This window comes from Mchenga conophoros, linkage group LG3 (assembly GCF_057382185.1).
Source record: "Mchenga conophoros isolate Kocher_MC1m ecotype Shallow Benthic linkage group LG3, M_conophoros_male_GT1.1, whole genome shotgun sequence".
Lineage (NCBI taxonomy): Eukaryota > Metazoa > Chordata > Actinopteri > Cichliformes > Cichlidae > Mchenga > Mchenga conophoros.
This window is the reverse complement of record NC_140528.1, coordinates 54,677,871-54,695,014: the sequence shown is the minus strand read 5'-3', so window position 1 is coordinate 54,695,014 and position 17,144 is coordinate 54,677,871. Positions and strand designations below refer to the sequence as shown.

General features: G+C 43.6%; 1 protein-coding gene across 2 annotated transcripts in view; it reads left to right on the top strand.

Moving 5' to 3' along the window:
* Nucleotides 1-15,960, top strand: part of LOC146579549 (uncharacterized) — a 63,360-nt gene extending 47,400 nt beyond the window's left edge. For both annotated transcript variants that reach the window (XM_085263380.1, XM_085263373.1), the window contains 4 exons: nucleotides 7,216-7,503; nucleotides 15,225-15,341; nucleotides 15,428-15,549; nucleotides 15,638-15,960. In XM_085263380.1, the coding sequence (XP_085119506.1) occupies nucleotides 7,216-7,503; nucleotides 15,225-15,341; nucleotides 15,428-15,549; nucleotides 15,638-15,712 (602 nt within the window). In that variant the 3' untranslated portion in view covers nucleotides 15,713-15,960. The remainder of the gene's footprint in view (nucleotides 1-7,215; nucleotides 7,504-15,224; nucleotides 15,342-15,427; nucleotides 15,550-15,637) is intronic.
* Nucleotides 15,961-17,144: the final 1,184 nt, after the last annotated feature.

The window sequence follows — 17,144 nt, the reverse complement described above, 5'->3', positions numbered from 1 at the left end:
TAGGTGTCGTGTTCGGGCCGTCAGCCATTATCCTAGAACACAAGCTTACCTCCCTTTTTTGTGACGTTATACGGCTCCTCCTTCTGGATCACTCCGCAATGTCTGCCTGTTAGCTTTCAGAATTACTTTCGCTCCTCCCAGGGTCACTGTCTCCTTGTGATCTGCTTGGTAAGACACACAGCCAACGCAGTGTGTCAAGACTTAACCAAGCCTCTTTCATTATTCACTTTTAATAACTACTTTTCACTCTGGAACATAAATGTTATAAACTCATACACACTGCATGTTAACTTTGGGGCACAAAACAATAACACAGCTCAAATGCATTCACACAGCCTTAAATTTTTCACAGAAAATTGCTCCAAAGCAATATCATGTTTGCTCACAAACTAACAAATTCACCGTGTTGTTTACCGAGCGAGGGAGCAATGGACCAATTAAATCCAAACTCCTCAATAATTAGCTGTATAGCTCGCTCTACTTCAATGCCAAACCATAGTACTGTGATTAGCTTTATTCAAATCAAATCTATGTTTCAAAGCCTTTCAAACGCACACCCACACACACAATTTCAACCACGCACTCTCAAGCACACATTTGTCTCCTTTAAATCTACTAATCGCTTGGAGACATCTCCACAGATAATTACATTATTTCCCAAGCAAGCATATCAAAATCAAAACCGTCTAGTACCGACTCTACCATAGCCTGAGCAAAGTGGGCGGCCTCTGTGGGCTCCCAATTTGGATCATTTTCATGCTCAGTCATCTCCTTTAAGCCTTGAAATAGAAATAGGCAACGTTGTATATAGGCATTTAGCTCATGCAGCTCAATCTCGGACCACACTGTCATCTCATAAGGTGAAACACCTTCCTCAGTCACTATGTGACATTTACAGGTCACCTCCAGTCGACCCTCTTCCTCTGCAATTTGTATGTTACAGGTTGCAAAATAAAGCACAGGCATGTTTGCTTATTCTATTTAAACAACGATTTAACAGTATTAAATGGGACTGTTTAGTGCATGGGACACAATATAATCATTTATTGTTGAAGGGACAAATGTCAAAGGGGTTCTAACAGGTCCACTTTATTGCGTGCTCATAAATTATTGTTATCTGGGTCACTCACCCAATGTGCTTTATTGTTTGAAATTATTAATTATGTCACGCTTATTAGTGGCTCATATTTATTTAAGGCCTATGTTTGAACTTGACAACAAAGGCAGAGCATCATTTCATCCTTTCAGGGTGAAACACTCCACTTTCTCTGTGTCATGGCAGCTCAGAAAACTTCATGAACTTTACTTATTTAAAGATATGGCTTAAAATCAGTTGTGTTATCAGTATAAAATATTTAAGATTTAATTAAATTGTTTTCAATTGACTTACAGCAGCTTACTCTGATCTAGGAACACTCTCTTATGCTCCTCAAAAACTGAAGTTACTCAGTCTTAAATGCTTCTTACATTACATAAATCAACAAACAAGTGAGTTCATAAAGCACATATTCACAACAATAAATCAAAAGCCATTTATATTGTTATAACATCAAAACCAGCAGCTTCTTTACAGGCTTTCTTTTTTTTTTTTTTTTTAATAAATAGGACAGGGGGAATGAATGAGAGAGAGAGGGGGAGAGAAAGAAAGAAAACCCAAGGGGAGAAGAGACGGTGAGAAGGGGGGGGAAGAGAGACAAAAAAAACAAACAAAAAAAAACAAAAAACTCCTGGGTCACCTGTATGGAGAAAAAACAAACAAACAAACAAACAAACAAACAAACAGAGGAGACAGCAAACAACAAAGAGCAACATAATAATAGAGAAAACAAAGCACCATCACAATAAACTAGCTAGTCATAGATATCAGTATTTACTAAGTAATAAACGATATTGTGCAGCACGCAAGATAGACAGCGCACAGTGTGCTTTGAGGCAGCAGCCAAGAAAGCTTTAGTCCGCGTCTGTGAATACCCATGTGTGCATACCTGTGTGGATCAGCATGCTTGCATTCCAAAGGTTTCTCCATGTAATGATCTGCTAGGGAGTGTGGGGGGGCCACAGCCCCGTCCTCCAGGGTGTGAAGCGGGTATGGAGGAGATCAAAACTCCAGACATCCAGAGGCCCCCAGAACACAAGAGACCATGGAAGACCAACAGAGGGGCAGCCGCGCCACTGTTCCAGTAAGAGCTGAGGAGAGTCCCAGATGAGGGCTCACTCAGCAGCCGCGGAGCAGAAGCCAGGGGGGGTTACAGTGACGCGCCCGTGAGCTCCGCCGGCCCCCAGCTGCGCCTGAGTGACCGAGCCCTAGGCCGAGAGGCCGGGGGCACCCCACCTCCAAAGGGGCCCGAGCGAGCCCCAGGCCCCAGGCCCCGACAAGCGGCCGCCAAGGAGTGAGCCGGTGTGTATCCGGACGCCCACCCCCAGACACAAAGAACCACCAACACACCGACACCTGAGGGAGTCCGCCACCGGCAGGGGAAGTGGTGGTGGGTGGAGATAGGCCTCCAAACCTTGGAGGGCCTGAGGTGTCCCCAGAGAGGTGGCGTCTGATACCCAACCTGACATATAGACACAGACATACAGGCACACACAGACACAAACATCCATTCCCACCCTCATGCTCTCATATGCACTCACTCCACACTCAACCAACGTGGAGACAGACATAAAGAGACGCTGTACACACAATCACACTCCCCAAGCGTACTCTACAAACCGGGTCTAGGTACCCTTGCCCCTGGAGGGGGGAATTGCACCCAGACCCAGGTGGTGTTACCCTTTTCCCTGCGGTGGGGAGAGGCAGACCACCCCGACTCCGCAGCAGCAGGGAGGCCCCACACCCCAGACCGCAGTCGGACGGCCAACTCCTCCTACTAGCCCTCCCGCTCCAGCAGGCCGCAGAGAATGGGGCCGCAGAGAATGGGGCCTGCTTTACAGGCTTTCAACAATAAAAGGCCTTCTGCTTCTAAGGCTCACACACACTCTGGGCAGGAAGTGAAAAGCTCTGTTCTCCTCCCAGCCACACGCTCATTTGCATGTTCACACCGTCTAAAAATAGCTCTCAGCGCTGCAGCTGCGCTCTCATCACACACAGGGTCACACAAAGCTCAGACAAAACTCTATTTTATATCACAAAGACGTCTTATATTTACAACCACTGACAGGCCTGACAAATTCAGCACCTAACAAATTTCGACAAATTTAAATTAACGGGTCCAACCGAAGAAAGCTTCACTTTTTTGTAATCAATTAACCAGTATCTGTTTCCTCCAGAACAGCCTATGGCCTGATTTCTAAAATCCCTAACTCAATTTAACTGTGTCCAAAAAAGCACATCACACCATTTAAACGGTGAGGAGATTCTAACTCCTAGCTTATTTCGGGATGCCCTGTACCCCACAGTTAAACCAAACTGAACTACCCCTGTTCGCCGACAGGTCAAGACCGCGCGTCCACGGCCAGGAGGGAGCGTAACCTCCGGGCTATGTGCTTCTTAGCATCTTCCAGTGCCGTCCTATAACAATTTTCACCTAAACAATTTTGACAAATTTTAACATATCAATTAAACAGTATCTGTTACCTCCAGAACAGTTTCTGTCCTAATTTCCCTACCAAACTACCTGAGCCTTCAGCTCAATATCCAGGGACTCAAACCCAACATTATTACTTTCATATTTCTTCAACTTCATTAAATACTCTTAAACAACTTTAACTGCATAACACACGGTGATTCTCATCAAAATCAAAACAGACACTCACCAGCAACGTCAGTGAGCAAACTTTTAATTTAATGCAGCCCAATTTGGCACAATTTGGGAATCAACTCAACAGGCAGTGCCTTACCTTTTAGATGCACCCGGGAAGCTCACTCACATCAGATCCCTGGTCCGTGCCTGTCCGCTCGACAACCTCAGACCGTCCACACCTCGCACGTCCACCCCAATACCACAGGACGAGCCCCCAAAATGTTATGGTTCAAAAATATTGGAGATGGACACCAGAGGAAAAACCCACAATAACAACACTGGTCCGGTCGGGTTGAGTCAAACGATGATTTAATGATCACACACGTGGGAGATGGACACTGTATGCAGACAGTCTCAGATCTCATCTCAAAAAACACATCTCCATAGTTTTATGAAATCAGGGTATTAGAACGCCCCCTCATGCGTAGTGACAGGTGTAATACAATCAATGTTGACAATTTTATTTAACACAAAGAATAACATTGTCTCCTTCCCGAGGGCAGACGCTAACTGCCCCCCTTCTCCTGGAACCGTCTGTACCCTGCTGAGACACAACATGGCAGCTACAAGGACTCTTTCATTTATTAAGACCATCAGTGTGTATTGCTCTAAATCAAGTATATAATATTAAATGAATATTGCTGGATCAGCTACTTCTACTTAAAACATATTAAAACATGACTAAGCACAAAATCACCAAGAATGACATCTTATAAGTGCTGTGTAAGCGCGTGCGGCCTTCCAAGCTCAAAGCCTTTGCCCTCCATAGATCAGCCAGACTCGCGCTGGCTGTAGCTTTTAACCTTTAATTACCTTGAGCACAACTCTAGAATGAGCAACAAACTGCAATGTGTATGGAATGATCATGGTTACATCTGCAATGGAAAATCATGTTATTATTCTGGTACCTGTAAAAAAGATCAAACTAAAGTTATCACCATCACTGTAATGCAAAGAATAATGTAAGATCAAAAACTTCAATTTATGCTTAATGCAAAGCTGGTTATATACTTCTAATGAACTAATAATGGCATATTAAAATATTAAATGATAATGAGAAAAACATCCCCTCCTTATTCTACACTGACTAAATACTTTTTTGCCCCACTGTATGTTAACATAAGATAAGATGTTTGCTCGGTGGCGAGTAGCCTTCCGTAATAGTAATAAGTCACGTAGATACTGAAGTGGCACATAACCCAGGAAGCTACCACAACTAAAGCAAGGTAGTTGCAGCAGGCTAACGTTCGTTTTTTAAAAAGAACTTCCAGATGTTTCTTTAGGTTGGAGCCTTTAGACCAGGAGTGTCAAACTCAATTGCACAGGAGACCAAACATCAAGGCACACTTTAGGTCGCGGGCCAAACAAGATAAACATTTATTGAACACTAAAACAATGTTTTTTAAACATGAATATGAATTAAAAACAGACAGGAATATTATTCCAGATTAAATAAACTTAAAAAAAAACAAACTTTAATTTTAAATATTTTGCTCTCCATAAAAACATATCCTGTCAAAATTCTGCAAGTTAGAAATATGAACATGCTGCCAAAACCCCAGAAAAAATAAATGAAAGCATTCACAAGGTTGGAGCCGCATGTAGACGGAGCTGGGGCGTTGCTTCAGGAATGGAACTAATAACCCGAGGGCCATTCAGTGTCGTAATTTTCCATGCTGTACAGTGCAGCGAGGAATGCCCAGACCTCTACATTGGAGAGACCAAACAGCCACTTCACAAGCGCATGGCACAACACAGAAGAGCCACCTCCACAGGACAAGACTCAGCAGTCCATCTGCATCTTAAGGATAAAGGACACTCTTTCGAGGATGCCAATGTTCACATTTTGGACAGAGAGGACAAATGGTTTGAAAGAGGAGTGAAAGAAGCCATCTATGTCCACTGTGAGCGACCATCTTTGAACAGAGGCGGGGGTTTACGACACCAACTCTCTGCCATCTATAATCCAGTTTTGAGATCCCTTCCCAGACGCCTTAACGCCCACTCACATCCTGGGCCATCTGATCTCAGGAATTCGCATGATAAGGTGGGGCCAGGTTTCACAATGAGCTCACCCGAAACTCTGGCTGATTGGGGCCCACGCCCAGTTTCACACCTTGGCTCAGGCGATTAGAGGATCATCAGGGGGTCCTTTTGTCCCTCTGTGGGGGAATACTCCCACTAGGTTTATATCTGGGACTCTCCACCATTTGACCTTAGAACTGAAGAAGCTTCTCGGATGAGAGGTGAAACGTCTCTTAACTTAAAGAAGTCCAGACGCTTTTCTTTGCAAGTCACTTGAAATGCCTTCACCGCATCATACATGTCATGTCCATGAACTGACAGGTTTCCTTGCTGAGCTCAAAACCTCTATTGAGAACTTTTCCCCAACTCAGCCAGCGGACCTCTGTATGATGAGGAATGTCGGCAAACTCTGAATCTATTTCCCACATAAAAGACTGAAACTGACGGTGATTTAAACTTTTAGCTCAGATAAAATTTACGGTTTGTGTTACGGTGATCATTACATGCTCCATTTTTGGGACTTTACCACACAGCCTTTCCTGGTGTGTGATATGCTGTCAACTCACCGGTACATTTCTCCTCCTGCATCAGCATCCTGCTGATTAGTCTGCTTTTTTTCACCGCACAACACCAGCGCTCCATCTGTTGTAAGTCCAACAAGTTTGTCCCAGGGCAGTTTCACTTTGACATACGTTTCTGCTCAGGCTCACATTTGCCAAAATCTGCGTTTTGTCTGGACACAAGATGTTGCACACCTCCATCATGCAGCTCTTCAGAGTGGTAGCGGGCTGATGTGCCTTTCTCCTCTGATGCAATAAAACTTGCTTTCACAACAGCTTCACTTTGTGATTTTGCTCTGGTGAAAAAAGTCTGCTGAAATGTCAGATTCTTCTTTAGCTCTTCTACTTTCTGTAGTTTCTGCTCTGCATTTAGGTTTTTCAGCTTATCCTGACGTTTTGTCTCGTAGTGCCGTCTTAAATTAAATTCCTTAATTACAGCCACATTAGCTCCACTAATAAGACACACGGGTTTACCAGCATGTCTGTAAACATATATTCAGTCTCCCGCTGCCGGCGCTGAAAGGCTCTGCTTTCAGAATCAACTTTCCATCTCTTGTGCTGGCTCCAGGTCGTGTAACTGACGCACATACACAGGACACTTACATTAGACCCTCTCATTGTGTGTTTTGTTTGGGTTTCCAGCAATGTACCAAAAGTAGAGAGGGCCTAACATATGAAACAGAAAAATACGGCAGTTTAATCCATTTATTTCAATAAATTATCACCTATTTAAGGAGTAACTATAATGGAATACAGTTACTCATATTTTGTATTTTAAATGCATAACATCCGTACATATATTCTCCAGTGGCTGGCATCTGGGATAAAGTCGTGTCAGAGCTCTGAGACATGAAGCTTAATTAATGTTTTTTTTCCTCCCACAGTGAGAAAATCTGCTAGAGGGAAACCAGGGAGCACAAAAGAGACGGAAGAGGAGGAAACAACAGAACCACTGCCTCCAGCTTCTGTTAATCCCACTTTATCACAGGACCAAGACTCATCTGCGCCACCAGGTGACGGCCAGGCGGAGAGCCAGAGGACCGAAGAGGAAGCAGAGACCCAGCCTGATGCTGCACCTGCCTCTGCTGGACAGCAGCCAGAGTCTAAGTGTCCTGATAAGGAGACAGAGGAGGGAGAGGAGAAGGATGGATGGAGCACGGTTGGCATTAAAGGTACAAAGAGCTGCTTTAACTCAACAAACTGCATCACTCTGACAGCGAAAACACAGTAAACTGAATATTAAAAGAAAAATTGTATAGCCTGCTTCTGTTAGCCTACTAATAGCTTTGAGATGCATTTCCACTACCTTGTGGTGGTGGTAATATGTTTTGTGGTTGGTGCTAAGGGCCCCAGTGTGTGCCAAGAATATATCCCACACCATCATCCGCCTGAAATTTTGATACAAAGCAGGATGGATCCAAGCTTTCTGACCCTGCCTGTTAACTTGTTATTTTCTGTTTTATCGCGAGAGTTCTGTTGCCCGCGAGAGGGTTGTTGTTGTTGTGAGTGAAAAATGGCGGAACGAATAAAGCGCTGTGGATGAGAGTACGACGTCGTGTCTTTTCAGTTAACATTGGTAGCAGAGGATGGTTTCCAATTACAAAGTACCACCAAAGCTTGATGAAGCCAGGCCATACGAATGCTGGAAGAATGAAGTCAATATCTGGAGACGAGTTACGGAGCTGGATAAAAAGAAACAGGCACTCGCGGTGGCGCTGGGGCTCGAGGGAAGAGCCAGAGAAATGGCCATGGAGATACCCGTGGAAGATTTGGACAAAGATGACGGTATGGAAATACTGCTTGCAAAACTTGACGCGGTGTTTCAGAGAGAAGAGAAAGACCGCGCTTATGAAGCCTACTCGTGTTTTGACTCCATTGCAAAGAACCACAGCGTGTCCATGGCAGACTACATTATAGACTTTGAACAGCGTTATAACCGGATGAAAAAGTACAACATGACGCTGCCTGACGCTGTGCTAGCATTTAAGCTTCTAGATACAGCTAGTCTTGATGAGAAAAGTCGACAGCTTGCACTGACAGCGTGCACGGACTTAACGTTTGCGTCTATGAAGTCTGCACTGAAACGGATTTTCGGAGGGAAAGTAACCGGAGTTTTCAGCGGAATTCAACTGAACCAAGAACCAGTTTTCTTTACGGAACAAAAAGGTCCCAAATACAAACGAAACAACGGTACTTCGTCGCGGAGTGGACAGCGACAACCACTACAAGGTACCAACCCACTTGACAAGTTTGGCAAGCGAACAAGATGTGCTATTTGTCAGAGCACTTACATATGTTATATATATATATATATATATATATATATATATATATATATATATATATGAAAGCCCAACAAGAAGAGGGCTTTCAGAGGGGTCAACAAAGAGGAGGTGAGGAAGATCCAGGTGTTACTAAAGGACAAGATCAGAGAGGCTAAGGACAATTACAGGAGGAAGCTGGAGTGGAAACTCCAGCAGAACAGCATGAGAGAGGTGTGGAGGGGCATGAAGACCATCACTGGATTCAGGCCAACCAACAGCAGGGGAGCTGAGGGAGGTGAGAATAGAGCCGACGAGTTGAATCTGTTTTTCAATAGATTCGACACCACAGTGTCTGCTCCCACCCCCACAACCTCACCTGTAGTCAGCCTGGAATCCAGAGCCACACCACTGTGCCAGCCTCTCTCTTCACATGTTGCCTCCTGTGAGATTCCTGACACCCCTCCCCCACCCATCACCTTCACTCAATACCAGGTTGAGATGCAAATGAGGAGACTTCACTCAGGCAAGTCTGCTGGACCAGACGGAGTGAGTCCCCTTGTCCTCAAGACCTGTGCCCCCCAGCTGTGTGGAGTCTTTCATAAACTGTTTATGCTGAGTCTGAGTCTGCAGAGGGTCCCGGTGATGTGGAAGACATCATGCCTCGTCCCTGTACCAAAGACGCCTCGTCCCAGTGGCCCCCAGGATTACAGGCCCGTGGCACTGACCTCCCACATCATGAAGACCCTGGAAAGGCTCATCCTGGACCAGCTGCGACCCATAGTAAGACCACATCTGGATCCCCTTCAGTTCGCTTATCAGCCTCGTCTCGGAACAGAGGACGCCATCATCTACCTGCTCAATCGTGTCTACACCCATCTGGACCAGCCGGCGAGCACTGTGAGGGTCATGTTTTTTGACTTTTCCAGTGCTTTCAACACCATCAGGCCGACCCTCCTGGGTGATAAGTTAGCAGCGATGCAGGTGGATGCTTCTCTGGTGTCCTGGATTGTTGATTACCTGACAGGAAGACCACAATATGTACGTCTCCCACAGTGTGTGTCTGACAAGGTGATTAGCAACACAGGGGCACCACAGGGGACTGTCCTCTCCCCCTTCCTCTTCACCCTCTACACCACAGACTTCAGCCACTGCACAGAGACATGCCATCTTCAGAAGTTTTCTGATGACTCTGCGGTGGTTGGATGCATCAGCAGGGATGATGAGACAGAGTACCGGGCTGTGGTCGACTCCTTTGTCACGTGGTGTGAGCAGAATCATCTGCAGCTCAACGTGGCAAAGACCAAGGAACTGATCATGGACTTCAGGAAGACCAGGAAACACTTGACCCCTGTTTCAATCCATGGGGTCAGTGTTGACATTGTGGAGGACTATAAATACCTTGGAGTACACATTGACAATAAACTGGACTGGGCTAAAAACACCACAGCACTTTACAGGAAGGGCCAGAGTCGTCTCTATTTTTTGAGGCGACTGAGGTCCTTCAACATCTGCCAGAAAATGCTGAGGATTTTCTATGAGTCTGTTGTGGCCAGTGCGATCCTCTATGCTGTTGCATGCTGGGGGAGCAGGCTGAGGGTCGCAGATGCCAACAGACTTAATAAACTGATCCGTAAGGCCAGCAATGTTGTGGGGATGGAGCTGGACTCCCTCAAGGTGGTGTCGGAGAGGCGGGTGCTGTCCAAGATAAAGACAATGTTGGATAACACCTCCCACCCACTCCATGACATGTTGGTCAGTCACAGGAGCACGTTCAGCGAGAGACTGAGATTACCGAAAAGCACCACTGAACGACACAGGAAATCATTCCTGCCTGTGGCCATCTCCCTGTACAACGCATCCACTTAACACACTGTTTGCTGCTACAGCTACACATGTTTCTTTTCCAAATATTTATTTATAAGTGACTTATGTATGTATGTATGTATATATATGTATATATTGTACTATTCTTAGTTAGCGTATTGTCTGTCTTGTCTTAATGTTGGTTTAAAATGGAGCACTGTAACAAAAAATAATTTCCCCCAGGGATCAATAAAGTATTCTGATTCTGATTCTGATACCACTGGGCGAAAGACTGTCCTCATCGTAATGGTGACCAAGTAAAGCTAACTGAAGATGGGAAAGTGGAGGAGTGTAACATTACTTTGTACACTAAAGCCTCAATGACAGACTCTGAAATCTTCCTGACTGAGGCATTGGGGTCAGCCATTATTGATACTGCATGTACACGTACAGTTTGTGGTCAGAAGTGGCTAGATAGTTACATGCGTGACCTCAGCCAAGGCCAAGTAAACAAGCTGTTGCAATCAGAAACCCCCAGCTCCAGACCATTTCGCTTTGGGGATGGTATTGTAGTGTATTCCAGCAGAAAAGTGAAACTTCCAGTCAAAATTGGACAAACAAAATGTGACATTGAAAGTGAAGTAGTTCCTGTTGACATTCCACTACTACTGAGCAAAACGTCTCTCAAGAAAGCAGGGACTGTTCTAGACATGGAGAATGACAGTGTTGTCATGTTCAAGCAGCCTGTTCCCCTAGAGCTCACTAGTTCGGGACACTATTGCGTGGACATTAGAGATGAAAATACTACAGAAAACTGCAATGAAAATGAAGTTCTCATGGTAACTGCTGAAATGTCTACAAAAGAGAAACAGAAAGTCCTTGTGAAACTTCATAAGCAGTTTGGTCATGCATCTGCAGAGAGGTTATTGAGGCTCATCCAAAGCTCTGGCAATACAGATAAACAATGTGCAGTTATTCTACAAGAGATAGTTCGTGACTGTGACATTTGTCAGAAATATTGCAAAACCAAGCCGAGACCTGCTGTTGGTCTACCCCTGGCTTCTGAGTATAATGAGACAGTAGCGATGGATCTACATGAGCTGGAGCCCAATGTGTGGTACCTTCACATCATCGACCACTTCACACGCTTCAGTGCCGGCAGCATCGTAAAGACAAAGAAAGCTGCAGAGATCGTCAACTCCTTCATTCACACCTGGATAAGCATTCACGGTGCCCCCAGACGGCTCTACACAGACAACGGCGGAGAGTTCAACAACACAGACATTCGGGACATGGCTGAAAACTTCAACATTGAGGTAAAAACAACGGCGGGGTATAGTCCCTGGAGCAACGGACTACTGGAGAGACATAACATGACACTTACAGAAATCCTCCTGAAGGTAAAAAAGGAACGTGGATGTGACTGGCACACTGCGCTAGACTGGGCCCTTATGGCCAAAAACAGTATGCTTAATGTACATGGTTATAGTCCACATCAACTTGTGTTTGGCCAAAACCCCAACCAACCTTCTGTGTTGATGGATAAGCCACCTGCCTTAGAGGGCACAACTGTAAGTGCAAGAGTAGCTGAACATATCTCAGCATTACATGCTTCCAGGAAAGCATTTACTGAGGCAGAGTGTTCAGAAAGGATCAGGAGAGCACTACGCAAACAACTTAGGCCTACAGATGACAAATATGAGGCAGGAGATAAAGTATACTACAAACGAGTCGACTGTACAGAGTGGAAGGGTCCAGGTGTAGTTATTGGGCAGGATGGAACTGTTGTATTTGTAAGACATGGGGGGACTCTTGTAAGAGTACACCAGTCAAGATTGACTAAAGTGGATTCACAGACTGGAGATAAACAAAAACCACACAGTACTACTGATAATGACAACAAAGACGCAGTTGAAAATGATGACACTGACACACCCGATGGTGAACAGAGTATTAGTGAGGAAGAAGACATCACTATTGACAGAGAAACTAACACTATTGACAGAGAAACTAACACTACAGAAAACATGTCTGTCACACACACTACAGAAAACATGTCTGTCACACAAACTGCAAATGAGCCCTCTACACCCACTGATCATGTCTCTGCTAATGTAAAGTTAAGATCAGGACAGCTGATTGCTTTTACCAACAGAGACAACGGTGTTCAACACACAGCCAGAGTGCTAGGCAGAGCGGGAAAAGCAAAAGGGCAATACAAAAACTGGTACAATGTGCAATATCTTGAGCATGATGGTAGTGAAGGTGAAAAGAAAGCTGTAGACATGTCACTTGTTGATGGTCTTTGCACTGAAGCTGAAAACAGAGATGCAGATGTACTCATAACAAAAGATATTTCCTTTGATTCTGCTAAGCAGCAGGAGATTGAGAGCTGGCAAAGTAATGGTGTGTTTGATGAAGTGAAAGACCTGGGTCAAAAATGTGTGTCTACTAGATGGGTCTGTACACTCAAAGAAACTACTAATGGTGTTGTCCCAAAGGCTCGACTTGTGGCACGGGGGTTTGAAGAGGTAAATACTAAAGAACTACAGAAAGACTCTCCAACATGTGCGTCTGAGTCCCTCAGACTGGTGCTAGCTGTGATATGTCAAAACAAGTGGAGAGTAAATTCAATGGACATTAAATCTGCCTTCTTGCAGGGAATGGAACTGTCAAGAGACGTCCATCTTCGTCCCCCACCTGAAGCTGGCAAGGACAATGTTCTATGGAAACTGAAAAAGTGTGTTTATGGACTTGCAGATGCTTCACTTTATTGGTACAATAAGGTCAAAGACATTATGCTCAAAACTGGTGGTAAAATATCACAGGTTGATCCTGCAGTGTTCTATTGGCAGAATGAACAATCTGAGGTTACAGGAGTGCTTGCATGTCATGTTGATGATTTCCTTTGGGCTGGTTCAAGTCACTTTGCAACTTCCTGTACTGAAATCTACCTTCCTTGTGGGCCGTGAAGAACATGACAGTTTTTCTTATGTTGGTATGGACATTTGTACAGTTAATGATGTAATAGAGGTGCATCAACAACTTTACATTGACAACCTACAACCGGTTCAGTTACAAGCAGCACGGGCTGTACAGAGGGAGGCTTCCTTAAGTGAAACAGAACGTGAGCAACTCAGGTCAAAAATAGGACAGATTTTGTGGGTTGCCAAACAAACAAGGCCTGATGTTATGTTTGACACATGTAGCCTTGGATCTAATATCAAAGATGCAACTGTACAGTCTATTCATGAAGTGAACAAAGTTATCCGTAAACTTAAGGCAGAGAAAGTGACTCTTAAGTTTCAGCACTTGGGTAACAGTGAGGATCTGGCATTGATTGTTTTCAGTGATGCTTCATTTGGCAACCTTCCTGATGGCGGTACTCAAGGAGGGGCATTAATCGTCCTTATGGGTAAAGGAGGAAAGTTTTGTCCTCTCTTCTGGCAGTCTAAAAAAATCAGGCGCATGGTCAGAAGTACACTGGCAGGAGAAACTCTTGCCATGTCAGATGGAATAGACAGTGCTGTCTTCCTGGCAACACTTTTTTCTGAGCTTACAACTGGTAACACTGGTCTGAACGCTCTTCCTTTGATCTGTGTGACTGATAATCATTCCTTGTTTGATGCACTCAAGTCTACTAAGCAGGTTACAGAGAAGAGACTGAGGCTAGAAATGAGCAGCATTAAAGAGCTCATACAAGCCAAGAAAATCAGACAGGTTTGTTGGTCAGATTCAAAATCTCAACTTGCTGATTGTCTGACAAAAAAGGGAGTTTCACCTTTAGCCCTTCTAAAGGCGCTAGATGAAGGACTCTGGATACTGTAATCCTTTATTTACAAAGTTGTCTTTGCATTCAAATGTACCATTGTTTATTGTGTGCAATGATAGTATGCTTCAAGTAAAGCAAAGCACTTTTGAAATGTTTTTTTGTTTATATAAATATATACATATATGTATACAAATGTTTACAGGGATGTGTTTATACTTTTATTTTATTTTTTTTTTAAGAAAGAGGGAGATTGTTAACTTGTTATTTTCTGTTTTATCGCGAGAGTTCTGTTGCCCGCGAAGTGTTGTTGTGAGTGAAAAATGGCGGAACGAATAAAGCGCTGTGGATGAGAGTACGACGTCGTGTCTTTTCAGTTAACACTGCCATCCTAATGTCACAGCAGAAATTGAGACTTTTTTTTTCTTTTACAGCGTTGCTGATCCTGTGTGAATTGGTCCCTCAGTTTTACGTTCTTAGCTTAGAAAAGTGGAACCCAGTGTGGTCTTCTGCTGTTGCAGCTCATCTGCTTCAATGTTGGATGTGCTGTGTGTTCAGAGATACTCCTCTGCATACCTTGGTTGTAATAAGTGTTTATTTGAGTTATTACATTCTCATCTGAACTCAAAAGTGCATTTTCTTCCAGTGAACTGCTGCTCATTTTGTCTTTCAGACGATTTTGTGTAAACCCTAGAGATGCTTCTTTGGGAAAATCCCATCAGTGAAATGCTAAGATTAGCAAACATGCCACATTTAAGTCCACGAAATTACTTTTCTTCTTCATTCTGATGCTCAGTTTGAATTTCAGCAGGTCATCTGACCATGTCTACATACCTAGATCACTGAGTTGCTGCCATGTGATTGGCCGATTAGAGATTTACATTAATGAGCAGTCAAACAAGTGTACCTAATAAAGTGGCTGACAAACATTTCACCTTTTCAAATAAATCAAAAATCATTTGTTTAATTACTTAAGTTATAATTTAATATTTTATAAACCCGGTGGCTCCTGCAGCAGATTTGTTGATGATTAATGTGTCACTCTTTCCATTTTCAGTTGTGGGCAAACGCAGGAGGGAGCTTGTTGGACCTGAGGCAAAGCGATCTCGCTCTCAGTCTCCGTGTGTTGTAGCAGACTTCAGACTGCCTCAGTTCAACCCCAATAGCCCCCTCGGTGAGACACACACATAAACACACACGCACGCGATTCAAATGCTGTGTTAACACTTGTCTAATTTTCCTGTTTCTACTCCTCTGCAGGTCAGGAGTTTGTGATCCCAAAATCAGGATTTTTCTGTAACATCTGCTCTGTTTTCTACCTGAATGAGAAGACCGCCAAGGAACTCCACTGCTGCAGCCAGAAACACTACAACAACCTGCAGGTACGCATGCGCACACACCATTCAGTACACAAAATCACACTCTTGGCCTAACAATGTTTGGTTTCTCACTTTTCTGGTTTTTTTGTAGAAATATTATGAGAAATGTCGACAAAGAGCTTCAAAAACGTCATCTCAGATGTCTCAAGGCTCCGTTTCTGACTGATGGACCTGATCTACTGATTATTTTAACACATCACTGTGGAGAACAAGCCAATGTTTTTGATCCTACTACTTCAGAAACTAAACTAATCACCGTGTGGTACCTTTTGTTGTAAATGATATGTCTTCATTCATAAATTGTTTTGTTTTTGTTTGTACAGGCTGGTGAAGAGCACAGTTTTAAAATGTTGTTATTATTTTATCTTTTATGTGAAAATGTTATTGAAAAATTAATAAATTTACTTAACAGGTCATCAGGAGGTACCTGACAGGTGTTAATAGTATATTAAATCTTTTTTTTTTTTTGTCATTTACATCTTTGGCTTCAGTTTCTTTAGAAGAAAAGGGTCCATCAACCTGAGTGTGTCTCACACTTTCCAGACTCACTGGCTCAAGTTTGAAGCTGAACAAACCACCAAATTCGCTCAGAAGCTGTGAGGTTCAAAATGAGAAAGCTGAACTCTTGATAAGAGAGGTTTAAGGCTTAAGAGAATTTTAAGTGTCTGTGTCGTTGTTTTCACTCTTTAACCCAGCATTTTAACATTGAGACAGTAATATTATACATACCACATTTCATTACAAGGCAAATCAGTGTGCTTAACGGAGAAGAACACAAAATCTTGGTTTACGACGCCAAATGGAAAACGGCAAAATCTAATTTCAAAAAAACAATGTCACCTTACTGCCACTAGAGGTCAGTAAATAAAGCCCAGAGTTTGTTTGAGGCTGGTTGAAGGCACTGAGATGTAAATACACTGTGCGGAGGTGGAGCAGTGCCTTGTGAGAACAACACATCTGCTTAACCTCCTCTCATAGTAGGTGTGGGGCTGGAGATGAGAATGGGAAAGCACTCAGACAACCGGACACAAAGACCCCAAAACACAAACAGGACAAGTAGACCATCAGTGGTACATTTATTTAAAATAAATCAGTCCCCTCATCAGAGTATATGATTCTTTCTCACGCACCTTTGTTTTGTGTCACCCTGTTTTTTCATCTTTGATGACACAGAATTCCTGACTATCTTTCTGGTGTGCTATAATTTTATTATTTTTATATAAGATAAGATAACCGTTATTAGTTCCACACGTGGGAAATTTGTTTCGTTACAGCCAAAACTGGACAGTGCAATGTTACAGCAGCGAAAATTTAGAAAAAATACTGCAATATATGATAATAAGAATAAGATACTGTACACAATAAAACAGAATAAAATACAATTTAGTCAGAAAAAGAGAATTGCACTTCGTGTTATTGCACATGTGTGGATTTGTGTGTTTGGTCAGCTGCGAAGTCTTTGTTGTGGAGTCTGACAGCTGTAGGAAAGAAAAGACCGGCAAAATCTCTCCATCCCACATCATGGGTGCCAGAGCCTGCCACTGAAGGAGCTGCTCAGTGCTGTCAGAGTCTCCTGCATGGGCTGGGAGATGCTGTCC